This window comes from Urocitellus parryii, chromosome 5 (genome assembly GCF_045843805.1).
Source record: "Urocitellus parryii isolate mUroPar1 chromosome 5, mUroPar1.hap1, whole genome shotgun sequence".
Taxonomy (NCBI): domain Eukaryota; kingdom Metazoa; phylum Chordata; class Mammalia; order Rodentia; family Sciuridae; genus Urocitellus; species Urocitellus parryii.
This window is the reverse complement of record NC_135535.1, coordinates 109,313,085-109,330,404: the sequence shown is the minus strand read 5'-3', so window position 1 is coordinate 109,330,404 and position 17,320 is coordinate 109,313,085. Positions and strand designations below refer to the sequence as shown.

The 17,320-nt window shown below is 36.9% G+C and overlaps 1 protein-coding gene across 1 annotated transcript; it reads right to left on the bottom strand.

Annotated features, from left to right (window-relative positions):
- Positions 1 to 1,447: 1,447 nt before the first annotated feature.
- Positions 1,448 to 16,848, bottom strand: Akap3 (A-kinase anchoring protein 3). The gene is made up of 3 exons (XM_026407273.1): positions 16,753 to 16,848; positions 8,734 to 11,016; positions 1,448 to 1,603 (listed from the first exon to the last, which is right to left on the bottom strand). The coding sequence occupies exons 1-3, from the start codon at positions 16,846 to 16,848 to the stop codon at positions 1,448 to 1,450; spliced, it is 2,535 nt and encodes an 844-aa protein (XP_026263058.1).
- Positions 16,849 to 17,320: the final 472 nt, after the last annotated feature.

The following is a 17,320-nucleotide window of genomic DNA, read 5'->3' as shown; positions in this document are numbered from 1 at the left end:
AGTTAAGATGACTACCAACATCCAGTCAAAAGATAGTCTTCCTTGCTGGCAGGGAAGTCTCAAAAATGACTGTATCTCAACTGTATCTGAGAGACTGTGGTCCTCTGTGGTTCTCACCTGGATTATAAGCCCACCTTGTAGTTGTGTTGAAAATGCCATGACTGTTGCTTCTCTAGGAAGGAGTAGGGGATAAAGTGCTTCCCGAAGGAGGGAAGTTGATTTCATAAGCAGGATATTTTCATTCATCCACCACTCCTCAAATCCAATAAAGTCCACTTATTTCCCTTCTCAGTTCTATCTACATAAACCACAATTTCTATATGGTTGTATCACAGGACAAACAAAATATGAATGAAACTTAAGATCATAAACAACATGGAAAATATACCTGGCTTCATAGTTTCCTTTAAAAATACTACATAATATTCCAAAAATGGTGATATCAAGTAGAAGAGATCACCTAGGGAAGAGGACACGGGATAGCAAAGAGTCAAGAGAAAGTCCGGGTAGGATAAAATTACAACATGACAGAGTAGAGCCCCTAAGAGACCTAGAGAAATAGGAGGAAAATTAGAAGACAAAGAGGAAAAAGTTTCTAGGAGGGGAAAAAAGGTCAAAAACATTTCTAGGGAGGTGGGTAAGAATGGAAAATGTTTTAAGTGGGGTGTCACGAGCATTTAGTCAGAGCAGTGCTATAACTTGTCCTTGGTTCTATAGCCAGGAGGTCACAGAACTGGCCAGAGAACTCAGGTCTTGGGAACATTTTTTCCCCAGTGCTGGAGACTGAACCTAGGCCTCTCTTTCATGTGCAACAAGTACTAAGCTACACCCTCAGCCTTGAGGAACCTCTTTGGACACCATCTTCAATCATGGATAAAGTTGGAGGTTGACTGGGGTTCTGCCGCTCAGCAGACCTACAACAAGAAGTAAAGTCTAGAACATATAACTAGACTGATTTTGTTTGGATATTAGAAACTTTTTTCTCATTTTCATGATTATAAAAGGTAAAACTGTGGCTTATTTTAAGGCAAGATTTAAAATGAGGGGAGTTGTAAATTGAGGCACACAGACAGGAGATATATAGCAAACAGCAACCTTTGTCGGTGTCTCTCAGTTCAGCATAATTCTGCTTGCCTCTGCCATTCGTCTCTTTTTTTCACTCCTAAGATTTCTGGACCTTATTGAATCTTTACCGTTTAGATGCCAAGAAAACCAAATACACGGAGCTCTTTAATTTTTTTAATTTTATGTCCTTGCTCGTATGGACAGGAAAATGTGCAAAATCCAGTGACTAGCATTAGATGACATGTCTTTCATGTGAGTGGTATGAAGATAATGTTAGGGCTCTGTGAGGATAAGGACAAGGGAGCTGTGGGAATGAGGGGGGAGTGGGTGGGGCAAGGGCTGGGCCCACTGCTGGAAGAGGGGATGCAGAGAGTGGGCACGATCACAGGTTCACCATCAGCCAGTCCAGCAGCTGCAGCCGTGTGACATTTCCCACCGCCTCATCCAGCTGTCGCTCCTTCTCATAGCGCAGCACCGACTGCAGAACCTCCCCTACGCTGCGTCCCTTGTCTACAGCAGCAGCCGAGAGCTGAAGTAGCTGTGGAAAGCAGAGAAAACAGCAGTGGAGGGGCCAAGGGTCCCCAGGCAGTCCAGAAACAACATGATACAGTTAGAACCAGGAGGCCAGGTTGACTTTGGGAAAGTACAGCAGCAGGGACACAAGTTAGATGTTGAGAAGACTTCCTTAAGAGCAGTTTGTCCGTCTGTTTGGCAGAAGGAAGTTGGAAAGATGTTAATATCCACTGTCCATGACATATAAAATGTGATTTCTCATTAAGACAAAAAATTTCCCTTTATTCCCCTCTGAGGAAATACTTACACTGAATGTTCATTAATAGTGTTCTGCCCTCTAGGAATTCTAAAATTTTAAACCCTAATATCATAAAAATAGTCTCTATTATCATCCTAAGACCAACGAGAGTGAGAGAAACATATCCAACAGACAAACGTGGATACTGCTTTCCATGCCTCATAGACCAGAGAACTCTATAATGGTATTTCAGGAAAGCACCTCCGAGATCAATTTGACCTCAGCAAGATGTTACTGAGAGAGGGAAGAGACTTATCAGAGTGACACTGCTAGCACTTGACAGAACCAAAATTCACACTTAAACCTTAAGTTTATTACTCTTTCTGAACACAAATTGAGGAAACCTAGTTGAGACAAGCATTCTAATATGAACACAGTAGAGGCAACAAATTATTTCAAGTAGTAGGATTTTTGTGCATTCTGCTCCTGGTTCTTTAAAAGACATGCCTGTAATCCCAGCTACTCAAGAGGCTGAGACAAGAGGGTTACAAGTTCAAGGCCAGCCTGGGTAACTTAGCAAGACCTTGACTCAAAATAAAAAGGGCTGGGGATGTAGCTCAGTATAGAGCAACTTGCCTAATACAAGTGAAGCTCTGAGTTCAGTTCCCAAATTCCCTCCCCCCTTTAAAAAAAACAAGGAAAAGGAAGAATAAGTCTAAGGTTAAAATACATGGGGAAAACATCATGAGCACTTTCAGGAGGAGATATTTTTATGTGAGAAACTAACGTGGATATTCTGGAAATAAGTGGAAACAGTCATAACAAAGAAATAAAAGATATGAAAAAGAGCTGAGTGAAATTTAAAACAAAAACATTCAAAAAATGTATTAGATGAGCTAAATGGCAAAACAAAGATGACAGAGTAAAATCAATTAACTTGAAAGTAGATCAAGAGAAATTACCCCTGCTGAAAGACATAAAAAATTGAAGACTGAAAAAATAAGCAGTGCTTCAGGGCCTGCAGACATTTATATCATTAGCATCCCAAAGAAAAGGAGAAAAAGGATGATGCAGAAAAATTATTTAAAGAAATGTGGAAAGCTTTCAAGTTCACCAAAAGAACTGAGCTTGTAAAGAAGTTTAGTATACCTAAAATAAAACAAACACAAGGAAATTCACTATAACATCTATAATAATCAAATTGCTGAAAACTAAAGAAAAAGAAAAAAAATCTTCAAAACAGCCTGAGAAATCAAAGGAGGAACACACAATTCAATTGACAGCAGATTTCTCCTCTGGAACTATGGAGGTCAGAAAAAAGTGGCACATTTTGAACCGCTAACAGAAAAACTTCCAAACTCGAATTCTATATCCAGAAGAAAATCAGAAATGAAGGGTTAATAAAGACATTTTTGAATTAAAGAAACTAAATATTTCCAAAAAATGTGTTCTAAAAGAATTCCTTAAGGAAGTTCATTAGAGAGTGGGACAGTGATATCAGAAGGAAATTAGGAATACCAGGAATGCATAAAGAGCAATAGAAATAGTAAAATTCTCAGTATAAATAAGAGATTGTCCCTTTAGTTCTTTAAAATGTGTTTTATGGTTGAAAGCAAGAGTAACATCATCTTAGGATTTTTCAATGTATTTAATAGATTAAACACAGAAGACAACTGGAATATAAAGAGTAAGGAAAAGGACCCCCCACCATAATAGTAATATTTCTACATTTTAGTCTAAGTGGCAAACTACTGATTCTACCTAGACTCTAAAAAGTTAATATATATATATATAAAATAATCCATAGAGAATCACTAAAAATCTACACAAAGATAAAGTAAAAAACACAAAAGATAAGATGGGATATTAAAAATGTTCAAACAATGGATGGCAAAGGAAAAAGAGAGAAAATAAATAAATAAATAATAAACTAGTATACTTCAATCTAAACATAAGAAATTAGTGAACCTACAGTTGGACATGTTTTTGTCTACATGAACATGAACAGGACCCAACTGCATGCTCCTACAAAAAAAAAACCAAAAAAAAACAAAAACAAAAAAACCCCAAAAAACAGCACTTCAAATATAATGATGTGAGTAGGTTAAAAGTAAAATCATAGAAAAATGTGCCATGCAAACATTAATTACAATAAATTTTGAATTTAATGTTTATGGTCATTTGAGTTTTTGAAAAGGGGATGGATAATTCAGAGGAGTCAGAAAAGCCATTGGGATCATTTCAACAAATTGTGCCAAGACACCAGTACAGCCTCATGCAAAAGAATAAATTTGGACCCCTCCTTTACATCATACCCCAAAATTAAAGTAGATCAGTAGACATAAGAGCTAAAAATTAACAAACATTTAGAAGAAAACAAAGAGAAAATCTTTGTGACTTTGGGATAGAGGTCAGGGTTTTTAATTGTTGGTGCTATTGACCTTACAGGTCAGATAATTCTATTGAAGAGCTGTTTTGTGCAATGTAAGATGTTTAATAATATTTTTGGCCTTCCTATCCATTAGACTCCACTAGCAACCCTCTTTTGTGTTGTGATAGTCATATATGTCTCTAGATACTGCCAAATGTCCCCTGGGGTCAAAATTTTCCCTAGTCATGAACAACTGGTTAGGCAAGGATTTATTAGATTCTACACCAAAAGCACACAGCAATAAAAGCCAAAAATGATAAATTAGTATTTATCATTAAAAAGTTTTCTCTTTGAAAGACTTCCATTAAGTAAAAACACAAACCACAGTTGAGAGAAAACACTTGCAAATCATATATCAGAAAAAGATCTTGTTTCCAGAATATATAAAGATATCTTGCAACTTGAAACAAGAAGTAAACAACCCAATCAAAGTATGGGCTAAGGGTTTGTAGAGATATTTTCCCAAAGAACAGATATTAATGGGTAATGAGTACATAAAATATGCAGAATATCCTTATAATCATTCTAATTTTCATATGCCTGATTAATCCATCATGAGACACCACTATAATGGCTATAATAAATGAAAGATTACTTTTAACATAAATGTGGAGAAACTGAAACCCACATAAATGGTTGGTGAGAAGGAAAAATGATACAACCACTTTAGAAAACAGTTTGACAATTTCTTAAGAAATTACACTTTCGAGTTTGTAGCAATCCCATTCCTCAGTATCCTCTCAAGGGAAATAAAAACCTATATCCATGCAAAGACTTTCATGTAAGTGCTCACAGTAGCATTATTCATAATAACAAAACCCAGAAATAATCCAAATTCCATTAACTGATGAATGAACACAAAAATGTATATCCATAAAGTAAAATATTATTCACTAATAAAAATTGAACTACTGATAACATGCAACATGGATGAGCCTCAAAGACATGTTAAGTATAAAAAGTCAAATATAAAAGACTTATTTTATGGCTCCATTAGATTAAATGTCAAAGAAAGGCAAAACTAAAATATAGGTAACAGATCAGTGGTTGCCTGTAGGAGGAGTGGAAACTTGGAAATGAAAACAGGTAAGAACCTAGAAAATTGGCATAGTTAAGGAGTTCCAGTCCTATCAGTTATTGTAAAATGTTGTAGAATTACAGTGAACAAAATAGTATGTGATGGGTCCAAGAAGAGACAGATAATTTAATAGAACAATAGAAAATTCAGAAAAAAGAATCAAAGACAGGTAGCCAGTTTGCATTCCTATTTCATCTCTTATATAAAAAAGTATTAAAAATGGATTAAAATCTTAAATAAAAGCATCAAAAGAAAACAGAAAAGTTTGTTAATATGGCATAGCAAAGAATGCTTTACAAAAATCTGACAAAACCCAGCAAATATAAAAGAAAAACTATTTTAGATTTGACTAAATTCTGTATGGCAACACCAACCTAAAACAGAAAACATCAATAAAAAGACCAATGGCAAAGGAAAGATTAGTATTTAATATCACAATGGCTGATTCCTTATAACATATAAAATTCTTAAAAATCTAGAAAGAGACCTGCAACCCAATGAAAAATTGGCAGAGGTTATGAACAAAAAAATTCATCCCCCAAATAGGAAATTCAAATGATTTTTAAACATATACAATGATATTCATCCTAATTTCTAGTAAAACAAATGTAAAGTAAAGCTACACTTGGCAAAGATCCAAAGATTAGTGCACTCTTTTGGTTCAAACATGGGGAAATAGGCACTCTCAAATTATTTTAATAGAAGTGCAAATTGGTCAAGCCCTATGGAAGGCAACATGGTAATATATGTCAAATATACATAATCATATACAAAGTAACCTTAAAATTCCTTTCCTAGGTATTTAGCACATATGGGTACATTTGAACCTGTGCAAAATTATATATATATAGTCAAGGCTATATTTCCATTGATTATAGTAGCAAGATATTGTCAATTGAAATATCTAAACATAGGGGAGAGTTAAGTTACAAAACCTTCAAACTATGAAGTAATATAAACCTATTAAAATGTGGTAGCTCTAAATGTTGCAGAAGGTATATCCATATATTGATGAATCTTACATCATATATATGTGAGTATATATATCTATATATACATTTGTGACTATTTAGAAAATAATATGTACATTCACTTGTGTATGAATATGCACTTCTGTTAATGAACAAGAAATTGATCAGAAAAGTTTTTTTTCTTCAGGGAGGGTACTAGGATGAAGAAACACCCTTAATTTTCACTGTGCATCCTTTTGTGTTTTTGGATTCTGCATTATGCAAATACAATATCTATTTAAAAATAAATACAAATTTATTTAAGGGAACTGTGTTCATATGCACCCCATTTTTATTAGATTCCATCACCTGGATCAACATGAGAATATTTGCATAACTAATCCCTTAGCAAAAAAATATCACCTTTAGGTAATTTCTTTGGTGTATTTGTCATCCAACTGTTATTAAAATATGCTAATGTTTAATGCAAATCTCATTAGTTGAAGTTTGCATTGCTTTTACTCTTTTCTTTTAAGAATAGATGAATGTATATTTAGAGTGGACAAAAGCGTGTGTGTGTGTGTGTGTGTGCGTGTGTAAGGAGGGACCACAAGTCTATTGTTCCTATTTTAGATGAATATATTACAGACATTCTGATTCAGAATTATCTAAAACTGGAATGTGTTATGTATAAGTTCAACTTAAAAGCTGGCTATAGCCGGGCATGGTGGCACATGTCTGTAATCCCAGCAGCTCAGGAGGCTGAGGCAGGAGGATTGCAAGTTCAAAGCCACCTTCAGAGCATTACAAAACAAATGCCTTTTTCACACATTGTACACTATGTTTGTTTTTAGATTTTTTTCTTCAGTCTAAAGTTTTTGCCTGAATACAGCCTCATCTTCTCTCTTCCCACTCCTGCACAGCTAATTGCCATGTACCAAAATAGTAGTCTTATGTACACTGAAAATCCTATAAGGAGACAGAGCTTGCCAAGAAGCCTTAGGGATATATCTAGTATTGGAAATTCATATTCTGTCCTCTAACCCAAACTTGAACCATACACACAAATCACCTGGGTATTTGCCAAAATGAAGCTTTCAATACAGTAGATCTAGAGTAAAGCTTGAGATTTTGCACTTCTAACAATTTCCCAAAGGATGCCAATGTTGGTAGTCCACAGATAATACTTGGAATAGCAAACACAGTCTGGCTAAGAGTAAAAGTGTTGCTAAGGCTAAAGTTAAGATCATACAATTTCTTGTATAGGCTTGATGTAGCCTAATCTGGGTGCTATCTAATCTTGTCTTCCCAAGTTATCCAATGAACCCAGTAACCCAGTTACAAGAGTTACTAACATTACTTACTAAAAAAAAAAAAAAAAAAAAAAAAAAAGAAAAGAAAGAAAGACTCTTTCTCTACATCTTAAGGTTTCTCTTAGGATATTCTTTTCTTTTCTTTTACCTTCTTTCTTTTCTTTTTCTTTCTTTCTTTCCTTTCCTTTTCCCCCCCTGGTGCCGTGGATTGAACCCAGGGCCTTGTGCATGCTTGGCAAGTGCTCTACTGAGCTACATGCCCAACCCTGAAGATAAATTGTTCTAAAAAACCCTAGCCTCTTGTGCCACCCCTTAGTACTTGACTGATAACAGCCATTGTTCCACTTGTCTCAATCAAGAGATAATCCAAAGGGGAGAGAGGCTGAGAGGGAGAGAAAGAGAAAAAGTGGTAGTTGTAGGGATGGTTTCTCAGTTCCCTCACTCCAGGATACAGCAGCAACATGTAAAGTATGCATATTCTCCAGACTCAAACTATCCCTTAGGTGAGCAGTTCCAAGGCTCATTGGAAGACTGGTGAAGGAGCAAGAGCTTGGAAGAACACTTTCTTATCTTTATCAGTAATAACAATGATAGATGGATTTTCCATAATCCTTATTGTTTAGTCTTACTTCTCAACTGATTCAGGACTCAGGGTGAAGAGCCGTTATTTATTGAATCCCTCCAGATCCCCAATACTACTAAACAAGCTAAGATTAGTGACAAATTTGAAAAGGTCAAATATCCAAGCCCTCTGTCTCCAACCTCAACATATCCCAGGGATGCTTTCCAAAAGTTCTGCCTTATTCTTTGGCAATTCTGTCCTATCTGAAAGTCAGCCTCAGGCCCAGACTTTGATCTGACTCCTTCATTAAGTCTTTAGAGGTCCTTCATCTGTGTACTCCCATCAATAAATGCAGAAAACAGAGAAAAATATCATTTATATTTCCCTACTTTTAGATGCCTCTGATTGGGTAAAATTTAATTTTACTTCATTATCTCCACCGAGAGGCACATTCTTAAAATTCTTACTGTTTCCATTCTACCCCTCCTGTGGCTATATTTCCATTCAGAAAGCAAAAAAGAACCTAAAACTCCAATTAACCCGTAGTGTATCTTCCCCAAATCCTCTGACCTTTCTTCCTTACCTTCTCTTGGATCCCTTCATCATCACCAGCAAAGTACAAAATCGGGACATTGAGCTCAGAAGCAGCTACCCATTGAAGAACAGCTTGGAGTTGCTTGTTCTGAACTGTGTCAGATAGGTTGTGATTACTGACAATCACTTTGGGTGCTGTACATCCTTCAGGGGGCTGTCCTGATGCACATCTCAGTTCATTATGGATGGCTTGATAGGCATTTTGTAGGAGAGCCTCTGCTGTTCCTGTGCCTTTGACTGGTAAACACTCGTACAAACTCTCTGGGAAGGCTGAATTTGGCCTGCTGGCATCCCCACTTTTCTCATCTCCCAGCTCTGCCAAGGGAGAGTCACAGGACTTGGCAATAATGAGACACAACTTCATCACTGAGTCCACCAGATGATCTACCATTTGCCCATTCATGTTGCCATCCAGCTGGTTGGCAACCATCTTGGTCAGCCCAGAAAAGGCACCAGCCTCATCACCTTCAGATAATTTGGGGGAAGGGGTTGCAGGTCTTTCACCCTGGTTGCAATTTTTTTCCTTATCTGACTTTTCTGGAGCCTTGGATTCACAGCTATTGTCACCCTTGAAAATAGTTTCACCAAGTAAGTTCCGGATAAAATTGAAGAAAACACTCATTAGATCCTTCTTTTCTGATTGTTCTTGGTCACATACCACGTGAGGGGTCTTAAGGCTGGATTCATCTAAAACTACAGGGGTCTTGGTGATGGGAAAGTTGGAGGAGCCAGCAGCTTCAAGGAAGCTCTGTGCATCCATCCTTCCTCCCTGAGCCAGGTGGTACTGAATCAGAAGCAGGGCAGACACAATCAGGTCCTTGGCCCAGGAGTCTGAATCACACATAAAATTCTCTGGTATCTCTGGGAAATGCAGAGAAGGGCTGAAACTGCAAGGATCCAGACACTCAAAGGGAATGTCTGGTGCAGGACTTTTCTGTTTGTTGGTAGCTGCAGGTTCGAAATCTGGAGATTTACACTCTTTCTTTTGAGTTTTATGCCACATGGTCAACCCCTCTTTGATAATATGCTCACCCAGGGTTTCAGCGCAAGTCTTCTCCTTCTCTGGTTTGCCTGACGAATATGTCTTTTCTTTCACTTTAGCTTCAGATTTCATTGTAAAGTTCATATTTCGCTCTATTCCTTTCATGGAGAGGAGGGAATAACTCTGTGACTTATCCTTGGTTTTCCGGAGATTATCAGGGAATTTTTTGGCAAACATCACAGTGTATAGTTTACCTAGCATGGCGTCCATGATATCTGTAGCCTTTTGGCTTCCTTGAGAGAAGAGACTTCTTTTCACAGCTGAGATAAAGTCTGTATCAGTCATAAGGGTCCCGGTGACATTGTGGAGATTCTTCATGAAGGAATCAATGAGATCTGAGACGACTTCTTTTGCATGTTTGATCAGTACCTTCTTTAGTAAGATGGTGGCAATGGTTGTGTCCTTCACTTGAATCCTCAGTGTCTTCATGATGGAGACCATCATATCCGATACCACACTATTGGCATAGGTCATGATCCCTTGACTAACGGAAGCTGTAAAGTCACTAGGCCTTTCCTGCCCACTGAACATCTTTTTCTCCCCAGGTAGGGACTTTCCACCCTCTTTGGCATCACCTGCATTCCGAGATTCAAACACTTCCTTATAGAAGAAAGACTTCTTAGAAGCGGACTTGTCATCTGGACACTTGCTTTCCTTGGTACACTCCTTGATTTTCAAAGTGCTCTTGTACTTCAAATTTGGGGGACTCTGTGATAATCCGGAGGCTCTGTCTCCAGAGCCAGGAGCCTTGTCTGGGGAAGTTGTATTGGCACATGCAGAGACAGTTTCATTCACCAACTCTGATGCTACTGTACTCAGGCTCTTTTTGGGTACAGGTTCATCCCCTACATACAATGATTGACGGATACATTTGTTTTCAGAGCCGTCGATCTTCTCATTGATCTCCTTGCGGGCCATAGCTATGACTAGATTTGTGAGGCGGTTAGCATAGAAGGAAACTTCATCGACTGAACTCCCTTTACCAGCTTGAGGACAGGGGTCCTGGGAGGGAGTCTCTTTGTGAGTTACCTCAAAATGCAATCTCCCTGGACTGCCCTTCTGGGGGTTGTTGAAATAGTCTACACAGAAACCTCTGTTTCCTGGGTTGGCAGTTTCCTCACCAAATGACGATTCTCCAGGCTTGAATCTAATATCTTGGAATTCTGCTGTACTTTTTTCCAGGTCTCTGCGGAGCCAGCTGAGCACTCTGACAGGATCTGTTGACGCTTCCTTAAAAACAGACAAGGTTTCATCCGACTATAACAAAGTAAAGATATGGGATATTCAGGAAAACCTCAAAGGCCAGTTACAAAAACTGTCACCCCTCAAGCCAGCTCAGTCATCACAAAAAAACAACATATATTAAGTGCTTACTATGTATCAGGCACTCGTCCAAATATTTTAAGACTATTATTTCACTTAGAATTATCCTCATATTAAATCCAAATGTTAGCTCTTATTATCTTAATTTTACAGAGGAGAAAATGGAAGAAAGAGAGGTTAGGTTAGTTACTCATTTGAAGTTATATAGTTAATTGTTGATAGAGGAGGGATTGCAACACAGGCAGTCTGGTTCCAGAGCCCATGCCCTCAGCTAAATACATTCTGTTGCTTCTAAGAACGTATGTCCATAAGATCTGATAGTCACAAGCCCCATAGAAGAGTTAGTTAGCATCTGAAGTGAATCAGATTTTCTTTCTTGTATTGATATTAACTGCTATTGTCTGTGGCTTACACATTTCTATTTAGGTCTCATTGTAAGTATAGTTTTTAAAAAATTGAGAAAATTCAAGGAAAATTGTGCATGATGATTCACTATGCCAGGCTCCATAAGCACAATGTGGATATGCTTAATGGCTTTCCAGTGGTCTAGCCGATACCAATTAAGTCAATAGTCTGATTCAAAATTGAGGAGTTTTTACCTTGGGCAATTTATTAGTTCTGTGTGAATACAGACTGATGGACACTAGCTATGATAATTAAATGCATATAGTGTATGTAATCTGTATAATGAAAAACTCTTCACTTGAATATAGAATAAAATAATGTTTGTGGAAGTGGCTTATGTATTATCAAATGTAAAGGATCCTTGTAGTTCATATGCTTATCTAGAATAACCACATGTATGGTTCATCTTTAAAGAATAAATTAGTATTTTTATTACTGAATTACTAGTATTTCACTAAATTAACAGTTTATTACTAAGTTAAAAGTTACTAGCTACCATTTGTTAAATACTTGTAGTGTCTGCCAGGGACTGTGCTAAATGGTTTTATATATTATTTAATCCTCATACTCACCCTATAACAAGGTTTCACTCTTCCAGCTTCACAGGTAAGGGAACAGAGACAGAGAAGCTGAATGATTTAGCTAGCATCTCACATAGAATACCTGATGGGGTTCTTGTTCAAATCTAGTTCTTCCTCTAAAACTGGACTCTTCCCCCAGGGCTCCTTATTGTGTCGTGGAAAGGAGAGGAGCAGTTGCACTAACCCTCTGCTGAGCTGCTTTAAGCTTCCTGTTTTCATGTTTGGGCTAATAGCTAATAGTTAATAGCTTGGTTCAAAAATCTTCCCAATGGTTCTCTTGATTAGGATAGAAAATATGTTGTGCTTCAGTGGAAAACTATACATTGTCTACAGTACATCCTTCCACATTATCTGACTCTTATTTTCTTGGAGCTATTTTATAACACTGTAAACTGTACATAACTGACAGCAAGAAAATATAATTCTTGCTATAGACAAGGAGAGGTTTTGCCTCCCCTAAATATAATTTAATTTTTCTTATCTACATGTATTTCTTGAACCTTATCAGTTTCTTTTTTAAAAAATCTTTAACATCTGTTCATTTTTATATATATATGAGAGCCATTATTTTACCCTTCTCAAAAAATTATTGTTTGGTGATTTTGGGTCTCCCACCAACATACCCAGGAGATTCAATTAATGGATTTTAATGTATTCTAATATTTTACCTATGCTAGAGGGAAAAAAGTATTTTTATAGAGCCTAACCTCAGAAACATTTTAGGAACTCAAGTTCACATAAGTTAGGTAAACCTTTGGCAAATGAGAAAGGGTTAAAAATTTTGGTTTAATAAAAACATCTTTGTCTTTTCTGATTTATCAGTATTAAGCAAAATACAAGTCCACATTTTTATTTTACTTCACTTGTTCTTTATAAATTCATACAAAGTTATACATATCCAATAATCTAGCATTACTTCTATTTAATATTTAAGCTGATGAAAATTTGTGTTTCACTTCACCAGTTACTGTGTTTTACAGTGTGTTGGCTTGGTGATAGCTTTCCAATCAATATCTTACATAATACTGAATTATAATTCCAATACTGAAGCACTTAAGGCTAAGCATAAAGTTTATATGCTTTTTTCTTACTATATTGAGGTTATATCCTTGGGTTTGTTAAAAAATATGTTCATTTTTATCACTTAGAGATGTTGCAGCAGGGATGTGTGGCTGTAGGAAGCTGACTTCACATGTGTCCCTGAGTTCTGCTCATCTGCACTTCAGCTGGTGGGAGGGTTCAGTTATATACTTCTACCCCTCACTCATTCTCTTTGTGAAGTATAAAGAATACAAAGTACTCTGGTTAAAAGTTCTGATTAAAACAAGTGGTAGAGACTATCAGAAACAATAGTTTTAGAGAAAGCAAACTGTGCACAGGTCTGTTTTTCTAAGATTGCAGATGAAACCGGGTGGAGTCTGTTTTCTTGGGCTTGACTTTCTGTTCTCACCATAGGGGGGGAAAAAAAAAAAACCAGATGCTTTAAAAAATCCAATCTGAGATTTCTCCTGAAAACTTGCAGAAAAACAAACTTAAGGTGGTCAACCTAGTTGACTACTGCATCTATGTAATCAGACCAAATTTGATGAGAACACCCTTATTTTGTGATTAAGAAAAAACTTACATTGCAATTATTTTTATCAAGATGGAGGAGAGACTTGGGGAAAAAAATTTGTGCTTCAATAGAAAACTAGGTATCATCTATAGATTACTACCCATAGACCAAGCTTTGTCTCCAGCCTTACACATTATCTGATTCTGATTCAGTGGGAACTATTTTACACTCTGTAAGCTCTAAATAATGAAAAACAATGCAAAATAATTTTTGTCTGCAGACATGCAAATTCTGCCCAATGGAGGTTCAGCTGACCCCCCACCCTTTCTCATAGTGGAAGAGGCCAGTTTTGCCTCTGTTCATTCATTTCAATATTTCTGATATATAAATATCTTTTCCAATTCTCCTTTGAACTGATTATAATACCTCACCAATATCCTCACTAATGAGCTAAATAAAATCTTTAATGTATATTCATTTTCATATCTGTATGAGGGTGTTGATTTTGGCCCTTAGAAGAAAATTACCTTTTAATATTACTTAGTTATTTACTTTAGGACACATACACAAATAGGCATGTTTCCACAATTAGGCTGAACTATTTACAGTGAAGCTCTATAATGCAGATGTAGGGTTTATTCTTTAATTCTTGTCAATTTTTTTTCACAGAACACTAAACCACAATAAACCTACAGCCTAGTATAGAGCTTTACAATGGTGTGCATAGAATTGTGTCAGCTTTCTGTGTTTATAGGTTTTCATTTTCTCTTTGTTAAAATCTAAAATGTGTACAACCTATATCAATTATTTCACCAAATTCATGAGAAATTTGCAAAAGTGGTTGATCAAGCCAAAGTGACTGAGTGGAAAACTAAGTACCCACATTTCCTTTTCTGTAAATACATCTTCCACCCATCCTTCAGTCTCCTTTGGCTTCCTACAGCCATCCTCCTCTTACACAATAGTATTCTGGGAAGGAGGATGCCAAGTCTTTTCAGTTTTTCTTAAGGCCAAGCAAAATTTCATGTCCATGAAGGAGAATACAGAAAAGGGTTGATGGGTTTAATTTTCTCTGCTCAGCCATCTTCTGCTTCAGCAACTTAGTTTAAGCCAACTGTAAACTTCCCTGTCCTGTTTTTCTTCTCCATTTATAAATCAATCAAATATACCCCATACAATTTTCTCTGGCCAACTCCCATTTTAAAATGATCCATTCTTAAAACACCTAGAGTAATTACTGTCTAGAAAATCCACATGGCAAAAATCATGAACTGCCTTTTATTAATATGCAGCAGTTATTTAGAGCTTTTAAATTATAGTTACATTTTCACATGTGAACAGAAAAGCTCATAGGGACAGAAATTGTTCTGTTCTTTTTTGCATTCCTCAGAGTGCTTCTTGCTTCATGAAAACATCAAGGAATCTTGGTTCACTTGATTTAACACTGAAACTGATCTGCCTTTTAATTCTCTACATAGAAAGGCAGGGGTCAATAAAAGATTAAACAGAAGCATTTTGGGGTTGACCCATATACTATCGAAATTCAGTATTTATTGTCCATAAGTTTTAAAGCCTTTTGTAGATTTGTTAATGTTTTCTTTTTTAGGTTCTTATGGATGAGAAAAAAGATTTGGGACCAATAGAAGATGGGTCATATAATATTATATGTCTGATAGGGGCTGGGGTTGTGGCTCAGAGGTAGAGCGCTCGCCTACTATGAGTGAGGCACCGGGTTCAATTCTCAGCATCACATAAAAATAAAGATATTGTGTCTACCTATAACTAAAAAATAAATATAAAAAAGTGTATGCTAAATGTTAATGCCAAAGGCAAAGATTGCAATAGTGACTGCATTAGATTTACAAGATCCTTAAAGACAGAGAATTCTAATTTATTTTTGTCTCTGACCCTAACATCCCACAATGTCTATGCCAGTTATTTATTGTCTCTAACTCCATATCCACCCCACTTTGCCTTGCTTTGTGATGCTTGGGCTGGGTCCTTCAAATATTTCTCTTTTGGCAGCTGTCTTTATCAATAGAAGACACTGGAAGGGCACTGCATGGTCATGGCAGAAAGAAAGGGCTACTCTTCTGGCCCCTCTGCAGCCTCTGCCAAGCTTCCTGTGGTAGCCTCACTCCCTTCACCTGAAGCAGCCTTGGTTGAGAGGGAGGGAGTTTGTTGAGTTCTTAGTTTCTTCCTTATTCACTCTTTCTCAGCCTGTGGGTAGTACCTGCTTTCTGCATTTGTTATTTCTCAGTTCCTAAACTTCTCTTTTATGCGTTTTAGCAGTTAATTATCTTTTACTAGTAAACACTTTTTAAATATTAAATTTCTAGCGTGGTTTCTTTTTTTGCGAGGGAGGGATATGGGGATTGAACTGAGGGGCGCTTGACCATTGAGCCACATCCCCAGCCCTATTTTATATTTTATTTAGAGACAGGGTTTCCCTGAGTTGCTAAATTCCTTGCTTTTTGTTGAGGTTGGCTTTGAACTTGAAATCCTCCTGTCTCGGCCTCTGGAGACTCCTGCAGCCAGCCTACTAGTATGTTCTATTCTCTGATTGGATCCTGACTAATACAGTGCCTGATAGTAAGTAAACATTTAAAAAATGTTTGTCGAATAGTAAAGGTAGACTGAAAGTGCTCCAGAGATGAAAGTTTAAAGTTCTCAGAATTTTAAGGCATCCCACACATTTCAGAAAACATTTTCTATGAGACCTGGAGAAACTTCCAATCTATATCTGTCTGAAAACTAAACAAAATTCCACATGTAATACATTCCTTTTTTTCTATTAGTTATAGCATATATAACTAATGGAAAAGCTATATGATAGATACTTTTTCCAATACAAAACTACAGAATTTGTTGGGAAAAAATGGGAAATTTTTATTCCAAAAGAGCTCATTTTTTTCTTAAGAATCAAGCCATAGTGACTGACTGGAAAACTAAGTACCCACATTTCTTCTGTCAATACAGTCTACATCCATCCCTTCAAACTCCAAAAATAGAAAGAGGTGGGTGGTGATGGTGGCAGAACGAATAAGGCTACTCTTGATGAGCCCACATATCCCTAGTGTTCATGAAGAGGTTGATGCTTACCATTTTCCAGTCCTGGGGTTGGCTGTCTCCAGGAGAATAGACATCGACTTTGCATACTCCATTTTGGCTTTGTAACCAGTCAACCCTTTCTGACATCTCGAAGTAGAAAGAAATGAAAATAGTCATCAAAAGGAAAGGTTATATCAAAATAAGGAGAAGAAAGGTGAATGGCTGAGGTATAAAAAATAGGAGCAATGATTTCAATAGAGACCAATTTCAAGAGCTGCTTCAGACCCACCTTACTCTGGATATCTTCATCCCCAGTTCTCAACTGCAGAGAGTTCTTAATCTCTCTAGTGATGAGGCTGATGCCTGATATACACTATAGGTGCTTAACACATATTTGTTAAATGAATGAACCTGTCCTGCTCTTTAAGTCTTTAACTTGTCTGTTCTTATTTTTAAGTAAAAGATGCTCTACTTCTATTAATTCTAGAGCACTATCTTACTTATACTAGCAGTAAGTTTAGTAGCTCTTAAAACTAGTCTCCCCCTCCAATTTGATAAGGATCCTGGGCTAAAGCAGAGATATCATATGCACCAGCCAGTGTCCACGGATGCAGCAATA